This window comes from Petromyzon marinus, chromosome 21 (assembly GCF_048934315.1).
Source record: "Petromyzon marinus isolate PM22_M1 ecotype Great Lakes invasive population chromosome 21, UKy_Petmar_22M1.pri1.0, whole genome shotgun sequence".
NCBI classification, from domain to species: Eukaryota; Metazoa; Chordata; class Hyperoartia; order Petromyzontiformes; family Petromyzontidae; genus Petromyzon; species Petromyzon marinus.
This window is the reverse complement of record NC_133687.1, coordinates 2,964,775-2,977,327: the sequence shown is the minus strand read 5'-3', so window position 1 is coordinate 2,977,327 and position 12,553 is coordinate 2,964,775. Positions and strand designations below refer to the sequence as shown.

At 49.2% G+C, this 12,553-nt stretch overlaps 1 protein-coding gene across 1 annotated transcript in view; it reads right to left on the bottom strand.

Annotated features, from left to right (window-relative positions):
• LOC116944483 (dermatan-sulfate epimerase-like) overlaps window positions 1–12,549 on the bottom strand; it is a 30,949-nt gene extending 18,400 nt beyond the window's left edge. Inside the window, exon 1 of the mRNA XM_076068635.1 lies at window positions 10,300–12,549. Within this exon, the coding sequence (XP_075924750.1) occupies window positions 10,300–10,742 (443 nt within the window). The 5' untranslated portion in view covers window positions 10,743–12,549. The remainder of the gene's footprint in view (window positions 1–10,299) is intronic.
• Window positions 12,550–12,553: the final 4 nt, after the last annotated feature.

Below are 12,553 nucleotides of genomic sequence, written 5' to 3'. Positions count from 1 at the left end.
CCTCTGCTCAAATGAGTACCTGGTGCGACGTGTAAACATCGCAACTGGGGTGACAAAGGCGGCTGGGCGTGGTGCTGGCCGACCATCACCTTGGGAGGGTGGCGAGGGAGTGATGTCCAATTCACAACCACATCTCTGAGTTTTATTTATAATTATCAGAGGTGAAATGTAACCAAATTCAGCGCCGAACCAAGTTGAACGTGGTCACAGGTTTTATTGTGGGCAGTCATTGGTGACTGGGCTGAGAACCATAGACTCACACAGAGATACAGAGACTCATACAGAGATCCATAGACTCACACAGAGAACCATCGACTCACACAGATATCCATAGACTCACACAAAGATCCATAGACTCACACAGAGGCCCATAGACTCACACAGAAACCCATAGACTCACACAGAGAACCATAGACTCACACAGAGACCCATAGACTCACATAGAGAACCATCGACACACACAGAGACCCATAGACTCACACAGAGGCCCATAGAGTCACACAGAGACCCATAGACTCACACAGAGACCCATAGACTCACATAGAGAACCATCGACTCACACAAAGACCCATAGACTAACACAGAGGCCCATGGACCCACACAGAGACCCATAGACTCACATAGAGACCCATAGACTGACATGGAGAACCATCAACTCACGCAGAGACCCATAGACTCACACAGAGACCCATAGACTCACACAGAGGCCCATAGACTCACACAGAGACCCATAGACTCACATAGAAACCCATAGACTCACACAGAGGCCCATAGACTCACACAGAGATCCATAGACTCACACAGAGGCGCATAGACTCACACATAAACCCATAGACTCACACAGAGAACCATCGACTCACACAGAGATCCATAGACTCACACAGAGGCCCATAGACTCACACAGAGACCCATAGACTCACATAGAGAACCATCGACTCACACAGAGACCCATAGACTCACACAGAGGCCCATAGACTCACATAGAGAACCATCGACTCACACAGAGACCCATAGACTCACATAGAGGCCCATAGACCCACACAGAGACCCATAGACTCACATAGAGAACCATCGACTCACACAGAGACCCATAGACTCACACAGAGACCCATAGACGTACACAGAGGCCCATAGACTCACACAGAGATCCATAGACTCACACAGAGATCCATAGACTCACACAGAGGCCCATAGACTCACACAGAGATCCATAGACTCACACAGAGACCCATAGACTCACACAGAGATCCATCGACACACACAGTGATCCATAGACTCACACAGAGACCCATAGACTCACACAGAAACCCATAGACTCACATAGAGAACCATGGACTCACACAGAGACCCATAGACTCACGCAGAGGCCCATAGACTCACACAGAGACCCATCAGCTCGCACAGAGACCAATGGGCTTATGACGCTAGAGAATCCTACACTCACACAGAGACCCATCGCCTCACTGCACTTGAGTTACCATAGACTCACACAGAGACCCATAGACGCACACAGAGACCCATAGACTCACACAGAGGCCTATAGACTCACACAGAGACCCATAGACTGACATGGAGAACCATCAACTCACGCAGAGACCCATAGACTCACACAGAGACCCATAGACTCACACAGAGGCCCATAGACTCACACAGAAACCCATAGACTCACACAGAGGCCCATAGACTCACACAGAGGCCCATAGACTAACACAGAGACCCATAGACTCACACAGAGGCCCATAGACTCACACAGAGACCCATAGATTCACACAGAGGCCCATAGACTCACATAGAGGCCCATAGACTCACATAGAGGCCCATAGACTCACACAGAGACCCATAGACTCACACAGAGACCCATCAGCGCGCACAGAGACCAATGGGCTTACGACGCTAGTGAATCCTACACTCACACAGAGACCCATCGCCTCACTGCACTTGAGTTACCATAGACTCACACAGAGACCCATAGACTCACACAGAGACCCATAGACTCACACAGAGACCCATAGACTCACACAGATACCCATAGACTCACACAGAGACCCATAGACTCACACAGAGACCCATAGACTCACACAGAGACCCATAGACTCACAGAGAGACCCATAGACTCAGACAGAGACCCATAGACTCACACAGAGACCCATAGACTCACACAGAGACCCATAGACTCATACAGAGACCCATAGACTCACATAGAGAACCATCGACTCACACAAAGACCCATAGACTAACACAGAGGCCCATGGACCCACACAGAGACCCATAGACTCACATAGTGAACCATCGACTCACAGAGAGGCCCATAGACTCACACAGAGACCCATAGACGCACGCAGAGAACCATCGACTCACACAGAGATCCATAGACTCACACAGAGACCCATAGACTCACATAGAAACCCATAGACTCACACAGAGGCCCATAGACTCACACAGAGATCCATAGACTCACACAGAGGCCCATAGACTCACACATAAACCCATAGACTCACACAGAGAACCATCGACTCACACAGAGATCCATAGACTCACACAGAGGCCCATAGACTCACACAGAGACCCATAGACTCACATAGAGAACCATCGACTCACACAGAGACCCATAGACTCACACAGAGGCCCATAGACTCACACAGAGACCCATAGACTCACACAGAGACCCATAGACTCACATAGAGAACCATCGACTCACACAGAGACCCATGGACTCACATAGAGGCCCATAGACCCACACAGAGACCCATAGACTCACATAGAGAACCATCGACTCACACAGAGACCCATAGACTCACACAGAGACCCATAGACGCACACAGAGGCCCATAGACTCACACAGAGATCCATAGACTCACACAGAGATCCATAGACTCACACAGAGGCCCATAGACTCACACAGAGATCCATAGACTCACATAGAGAACCATCGACTCACACGGATACCCATAGACTCACACAGAGATCCATAGACTCACACAGAGACCCATAGAATCACACAGAGATCCATCGACTCACACAGTGATCCATAGACTCACACAGAGACCCATAGACTCACACAGAAACCCATAGACTCACATAGAGAACCATGGACTCACACAGAGACCCATAGACTCACGCAGAGGCCCATAGACTCACACAGAGATCCATAGACTCACACAGAGATCCATAGACTCACACAGAGGCCCATAGACTCACACAGAGATCCATAGACTCACATAGAGAACCATCGACTCACACGGAGACCCATAGACTCACACAGAGATCCATAGACTCACACAGAGACCCATAGAATCACACAGAGATCCATCGACTCACACAGTGATCCATAGACTCACACAGAGACCCATAGACTCACACAGAAACCCATAGACTCACATAGAGAACCATGGACTCACACAGAGACCCATAGACTCACGCAGAGGCCCATAGACTCACACAGAGACCCATCAGCTCGCACAGAGACCAATGGGCTTATGACGCTAGAGAATCCTACACTCACACAGAGACCCATCGCCTCAATGCACTTGAGTTACCATAGACTCACACAGAGACCCATAGACGCACACAGAGACCCATAGACTCACACAGAGGCCTATAGACTCACACAGAGACCCATAGACTGACATGGAGAACCATCAACTCACGCAGAGACCCATAGACTCACACAGAGACCCATAGACTCACACAGAGGCCCATAGACTCACACAGAAACCCATAGACTCACACAGAGGCCCATAGACTCACACAGAGGCCCATAGACTAACACAGAGACCCATAGACTCACACAGAGGCCCATAGACTCACACAGAGACCCATAGACTCACACAGAAACCCATAGACTCACATAGAGAACCATGGACTCACACAGAGACCCATAGACTCACGCAGAGGCCCATAGACTCACACAGAGACCCATCAGCTCGCACAGAGACCAATGGGCTTATGACGCTAGAGAATCCTACACTCACACAGAGACCCATCGCCTCACTGCACTTGAGTTACCATAGACTCACACAGAGACCCATAGACGCACACAGAGACCCATAGACTCACACAGAGGCCTATAGACTCACACAGAGACCCATAGACTGACATGGAGAACCATCAACTCACGCAGAGACCCATAGACTCACACAGAGACCCATAGACTCACACAGAGGCCCATAGACTCACACAGAAACCCATAGACTCACACAGAGGCCCATAGACTCACACAGAGGCCCATAGACTAACACAGAGACCCATAGACTCACACAGAGGCCCATAGACTCACACAGAGACCCATAGATTCACACAGAGGCCCATAGACTCACATAGAGGCCCATAGACTCACATAGAGGCCCATAGACTCACACAGAGACCCATAGACTCACACAGAGACCCATCAGCGCGCACAGAGACCAATGGGCTTACGACGCTAGTGAATCCTACACTCACACAGAGACCCATCGCCTCACTGCACTTGAGTTACCATAGACTCACACAGAGACCCATAGACTCACACAGAGACCCATAGACTCACACAGAGACCCATAGACTCACACAGATACCCATAGACTCACACAGAGACCCATAGACTCACACAGAGACCCATAGACTCACACAGAGACCCATAGACTCACTGCCCTCGAGAATCCGGTTTCGTCACAACTCAGCCCACGTGAGTCTATGGGGTCTCCATCCAAGCCTATGGGTTTCGATGTGCATTCGACGTGTCTCTACGAAAATCGATGCGCTTCGGGGCCATCCATAAATGACGTCAAGCGATTTTGCACGTCACAAAAAGTCAGACCCGCCATCAAATATGACGTCACAAACCTCTGCCCCCCCCCAAAAAAACAATAAAACATGCTTCAAATCGCTTTAAACTATTGTCATTGTAGCGCGTATTTAATGTGACGCTGCACTCTGATGTTGTAGGAGAAAACATGTATAAAAAAAAGTCTACTTAATTAAGTAGAACGTGTTGCCTATATTTATTCAAAGTTGCGCATTTTGACGTGACGTCACATCTCTCAACCCCCCGCCCCCTCGTCACACATCATCACAAATGTCTGACCCCACCCCCTCCCCCCCCCCCAAGGTGCGTGACGTCATTTATGGACGGCCCCTTTCCCCGCGACCCTGTGTACCTCTCCGTCAAGCTGCGAAGCCACCGGCGGACGGGGCTGAGCCCAGCAAACCTCCTCCACGCGTGGAGCAACCAAACTCAATCCCAGCTTGGGCCGCCCAGAGCCGTCCCGAACGCATTCGAACCCAGACCCTGAGGCGTGACGGCCGATTCTCGCTGTCCTTCCCCCGCACCTCCAGCCAGCACCGGTGGCTACGCGCGGAGCGGCAACACGCGGGCCCCCCCCCCCCCCCCTGTTCCACCCACTCATTCCTCAGCCCTTGAGATGCCCCCTTGCCGTCTCAAAGGCCAAAATCTTTAAAACCAACCTTAAACGCCGACCCCTTAGACGCCGACCCCCTAAACGCCGACCCCTTAAACGCCGACCCCTTAAACGCCAAACCCTCTAAATACCAAACTTTAAACGCGACCACGGGGAGAGAGAGAGAGAGAGACACACACACGCAGACTCCAAATAAACAGCAGGCGTTGCCTGGGGTCGGGATCGAACCGGCGGCCTTGTCACTTGGCAACGTAGGTGCAAAAGAAGTTCAACATACACGCGATTTCCTGCATAGCAGGCGAGGGAGATAACATCTCATAACCGCGTCTAGGAGCACTGCGCGGTGTCACACTTCCCAAAACAGAGAACCGTCATCTCTCTCCCTCGCTGTCTGAATCACTGTTCCTGTGATCACTGGTACACTGTTTTTGTGGCTTTATTTTGGTGATTTTAAACAGGATTTGGTCTTCTTTGATACTTTCGGTAAAGTCACCAAGTAGAATGAGAATAAAATGATAAATTGATGAAATAAAATAACACAATAAAATCCTCACGACGTTTCGGCCACAACGCAAGTGGCCTTCTTCAGGTGAAAGGTAAAGATCTATCGGGACGACAGAGCTACAATGAACGTTGTTAAGATTCGTAGCGTCTTTTAAGCTGGTTTAGAGAAGTGAGGCACCTTGACAAAAGGGGTTTATATATCAAACATCTTAACAACGTTCATTGAAGCTCTGTCGTCCCAACAGGTCTGCTCCTTTCACCTGAAGAAGGCCACTTATGTTGTGGCCGAAACGTCGCGAGGATTTTATTGTGTTATTTTATTTCATTAATTTATTATTTTATTCTCATTCTACGTGGTGGTGACTTTACCGAAAGAACCAAAGAAGATGAATCCTTGCAGTCACGAAAGCTTTAAATCGAAAGGATTCGGTCTGGCCATGTTTGTTTGTAGCGGCACAGAGTTGGCCTGATAAGTTTAATCTACATTGTCTTATGGTTGTTATTGTTTCACTTGCATCCCACTCGGATTATTTGCGCACGGCGTTGAAATGCGGTGTTTTTTTACTGGAAGACTTTTGCTGGGTTTTTTTCCCCCCCAGGATTTTTCTGTTGCGCGTGGTAGTCACTTTAAGATGTTTCTTTGTTCGTGTTTATGTCTTGTTGCGGCGTCTCAGAGCCGACCCACATTGGTTCCCAGACGGTCGGCGTCTCGACAACCTCCGAGACATCCGTGTGACACCTCCGCAATAGCCAAGCAACAATAACAACAATAACAACAATAACAAAAATAACAACAACAATAACAACAATAAGAACAATAACAAAAACAACAACAATAACAACAATAACAACAATAAAACAACAATAACAACAATAAGAACAATAACAACAGAAACAACAAAAACAACAATAATGACAACAATAACAACAATAACAACAATGACAACAATAACAACAATAACAATAATAACAACAATAACAACAACAATAACAACAATAACAACAATAACAACAATAACAAAACAATAACAACAATAACAACAAAAACAACAACAATAACAACAATAACAACAACAACAATAACAACAATAACAAAACAATAACAACAATAACAACAAAAACAACAACAATAACAACAATAACTACAACAATAACAACAACAAAAATAACAACAATAAAAACAGAAACAACAACAATAACAAAAACAATAACAACAATAACAACAATAACAACAATAACAACAGAAACAACAAAAACAACAATAATGACAACAATAACAACAACAATGACAACAATAACAACAATAACAATAATAACAACAATAACAACAACAATAACAACAATAACAACAAAAACAACAACAATAACAACAATAACAACAACAATAACAACAACAATAACAAAACAATAACAACAATAACAACAAAAACAACAACAATAACAACAATAACAACAACAATAACAACAACAAAAATAACAACAATAAAAACAGAAACAACAACAATAACAAAAATAATAACAACAATAACAATAACAACAACAAAAATAATAACAACAAGAACAACAACAATAACAATAACAACAATAACAACAATAACAACAATAACAAAAACAATAACATCAACAACAATAAAAAATGACAACAATAACAACAATAACAACAATAACAACAATAACAACAATAACAACAACAATAACAACAATAACAACAATAACAATAACAACAGCAATAACAATAACAACAATAACAACAATAACAGCAATAACAATAACAACAAGAACAACAACAATAACAACAATAACAACAACAATAACAGCAATAACAACAATAACAATAACAGCAATAACAACAATAACAATAACAGCAATAACAACAATAACAAGAATAACAACAATGAAAACAATAACAATAATAACAATAATAATAACAACAAAAACAACAATAGTAACAACAACAATAACAACAATAACAACAATAACAATAACAACAATAACAACAATACCAATGAAAACAACAACACCAATAACAATAATAACAATAACAACAATAACAACAATAACAACAATAACAATAACAACAATAACAACAACAATAACAACAACAAGAACAACAACAATAACAACAATAACAACAATAACAACAACAAGAACAACAACAATAACAACAACAACAATAAGAACAACAATAACAACACCAATAACAACAATAACAACAACAAGAACAACAACAATATCAACAAGCCGGAGCCCACGACGGCCATCAAAGACACCGCGTATATCCTACACAATCAGGTACACACTCACCCAACATCTCGCTCTCCCACTCATTCACACATTCACACCCCCACTTAGACACACGGCGAAGACGAAGATCCCCCGTACAGCCTTGAACAGACTGTTGGGGCAAGTGCTGTTCGCGAGCACCTAGCGCCAATGTTTACACACTACACCAACTACTGATTTGAGGCTGAGTCGACCTAGAGGAGGAGGTTCAAACAATCGTCACTGGTGTTGGCCGTGAGCCGGAATCAAACTCGTGTCGCCGTGGTTCAAGGCGCAGCGTAGCGCTACCCGCTGCACTAACGCTCCTCAACAGACTAATGGGAATCACCACCACCACGGTCACCACCACCACCACATCTTGTTGCAACCCCCCCCACCCACAACGCAGAAGACCCCTGGGTTTGATCTCGCACGAAGCTCACGGTCCACACCCTAAACCAGGTCTCCAGGCACAAGCCATGGCAGCGCAGATGCGGATACCTGATGCACGAATGTAAAATTAAAAACTCTCCAGGCGCGTGCCACTGCGGTGATCCGGAGCAGGGACGCACTCCGCTACTGCTCCAGACGCGATTGTCTCCTGGCTCGGCCAACCTCAACGTGACGTTGAGGTCCCCGGCGAGTGGCGTTCCAACGTCGGGAGCCGGACGATGGCGAGAATAACAGAAGCAAATCCACCACCAACAACAACTCACCACTCACCACCAACTCACCACTCACCACCACCAACTCACCACCCACCACCACCACCAACTCACCACTCACCACCACCACCAACTCACCACCCACCACCACCAACTCACCACTCACCACCAACTCACCACTCACCACCACCAACTCACCACCCACCACCACCAACTCACCACCCACCACCACCACCCACCACCACCAACTCACCACCCACCACCAACTCACCACCCACCACCACCACCCACCACCACCAACTCACCACCCACCACCACCCACCACCACCAACTCACCAGACACCCCCAACTCACCACCCACCACCACTACCCACCACCACAAACTCACCAGCCACCACCAACTCACCACCCACCACCACCACCCACCACCACCAACTCACCACCCACCACCAACTCACCACCCACCACCACCACCACCCACCACCACCAACTCACCAGCCACCGACAACTCACCACCCACCACCACCAACTCACCACCCACCACCAACTCACCACCCACCACCAACTCACCACCCACCACCACCACCCACCACCACCAACTCACCAGCCACCACCAACTCACCACCCACCACCACCCACCACCAACTCACCACCCACCACCCACCACCACCAACTCACCAGCCACCACCAACTCACCACCCACCATCAACTCACCACCCACCACCACCACAAACTCACCAGCCACCACCACCCACCACCACCACCACCACCCACCACCACCACCAACTCACCACCCACCACCACCCACCACCACCACCGACCACCACCCACCACCACCACCCACCACCACCACCCACCACCACCAACTCACCAGCCACCACCAACTCACCACCCACCACCACCCACCACCACCACCGACCACCACCCACCACCACCCACCACCAACTCACCACCCACCACCACCAACTCAGCACCAACCAACAACTCACCACCCACCACCGCCACCAACTCACCACCAACCCACAACTCACCACCCACCACCACCACCACCAACTCACCACCCACCACCAACTCACCACCCACCACCACCAACTCAGCACCAACCAACAACTCACCACCCACCACCGCCACCAACTCACCACCAACCCACAACTCACCACCCACCACCACCACGAACTCACCACCCACCACCAACTCACCACCCACCACCACCAACTCAGCACCAACCAACAACTCACCACCCACCACCGCCACCAACTCACCACCAACCCACAACTCACCACCCACCACCAACTCACCACCACCACCAGCACCACCCACCACCAGCACCACCACCACTCACCACCACCACCCACCACCACCAACTCACCACCGACCACCACCACCCACCACCACCACCACCAACTCACCACTCACCACCCACCACCAACTCACCACCCACCACCACTCACCACCCACCACCACCAACTCACCAACTGGGCTGCGCTGCCATTCTGTCCATGTACTCGATGGTGAAGTCTCTGGCTCCGGCGTCCTCCGGGTACAGGAAGCTGTAGAAGGCCACGGCTGCAAGGTTGTTGCCGTAGATCTCGTTCCAGACGGCGCCGAACTCGAGCGGATCCCAGGGCGGGAGGTGGTCGTCTCTCCGCTCCATCATGGTGAGCGCCGCCTCCCGCAGGCGGCTCGCGATGTGCGCGTGGCTCGACGCGCCCGCCGAGGCCCGCAGCCCGGCCACGTCCCGCGCGCCGAAGAACAACGCCGGGTGGCGGTCGTCGGCGTAGCCCGCGTCCTGGAACTGGCCGAACTGCGCTGGGTTGCCGTCCTCGGCCGCCAGCGAGGCGGGGATACTCAGCAGCAGCAGCAGCAGCAGATGCATCGTTCTCATCATCGTCGGCATCACCATGATCATCATCATCAGCAGCAGCAGCAGCGGCGGATCAGATGTCACGGATGATGACTCTCGCGACGTGCGGGAATGCACGGTGGCCTGTTGCGCGTTCGTGCGTGCCCGTCTGTCGGCGTATGCGCGCCTATTTCACGCTGAGCTTCTTTCGCACCGTACGTGCTAGTCGCCGCGTCTCGTTGAGACGTCTGCGCGCGCGTCCGTGTCGACCGCGTCTCGCCCGCCGTGCGTCCGTGTCGCTCCGTGTGTGTCTGCGTGTCGTACGCCTCGTTGCGTCTCGCCCTGTTTGTACGTCTGTGCGTGCGTCTTTATGTACGTCCGTCTCTTGCGTATCACTCGTTCCCCGTGTGTCTCTCAGTGCGTAGCCCCTGCGCGTAATCTCCCCGAGCATCTCTTATCTCTCCGTGTGTGTGTGTGTACCTCCCTCCCTCCCCTCCCCGTCTCTCAATTTCACAAAGCTCGACTCAACATTCCGACCTGGGGTTGTTCCCGCGCGTCAGCGCGCGTGCGCTCCTCCTCCTCGCCGTGAGGTTTTTTCCAGCGTCGTTCCCCTGTTATTATTGTTATTCTTATATCTCGCTGGCCAGAAGGCCCACGTCACTCGCGTGTCACTCCTACGGCAGAGACTTACACGGCGAGGTAAAGCCACGCGGACAGCCGAGTGGATGACTACTCAGACTTTGGAGGACAGCGGGGGGTGGAGGGGGGCATGTGCCGGATAAAGCTCGTGCGGGGCCTGTAGCATATGTTCTAAAAAGGCCCTAAAAAAACACACGTAGACATGAAAACACAAATGTTTAACGTTGCATGGTAAAGTGATTGTAGCTTTTTTTTTTATTTGCTACACGGCCAGATAATACGACGAATCGCTAACCTCAAACACCCGGTCGTTCATAGACGTTGAAGGCGGTATAGTGCTGTAGAACTAGAGCAAGTGCAGAATTACTAGACCAGAATAGATAGCTTGAAACCATTTAGCGCAGGTCCTTTAAAAGTGTGGGACCCGTAGCATTAGTAGATATTTTTGCTACTAGGATAATCCTGCAGCACCTGGGTTCGAATCCGGGTTCGTGGCCGTCCAACCGTAATTATAGCAGGGTTTAAACGCGTAGGCTTTCGCGACCAATATTAATAATGCAGATTTGTGTTGGGGTTATATCGTGTCGTTAAACCCGCCACCACCCGACACAGACAATTAGTGAGGTTTGCCACGTAAACAAGACGTGGCAATTAGTTGGGATGTTTAAGTGGAGTGGGTCAATGATAATAATGATGATGGTGGTGATGGTTATAATGGTTTTGTGACGTGATGATTGTGGTGGTGGTGATAATGGTGATACATCATCGATATATAAGCCACGCAGAACCGCTCAGCAGCTTGATGATTCAAAGGCGGGTTTGTGGTTGCCCAATCGTGATTATAGCAGGGTTGTCTAAGTGGAATGAGTCAGTGGTCATGATGGTGATGGTAATGCTGATTTTGTGATGGGATGATAGTGATGGTGGTAATGGTTGTGGTGATGATTGTGGTGGTGGTGATACACCATAGACTCACATAGAGACCCATAGACTCACACAGAGATCTATATACTCACACAAAGACCCATAGACTCACACAGAGACCCGTAGACGCTCATAGTCGTTGTTGTTTGTCATTGTGGACCACTGCCAACGCAGCAGCAATCACCAGATAACTATGAGCTCACTCAATTGGTATCAAAGGCAAAGACCCCCCGCATAGCCTTATACGGACTGTTGGGGCAAGTGCTGTTAGCGATCAGCGCTATTTCCTGCTTGCACGATTGGTTTCCCATCCGAGCGCT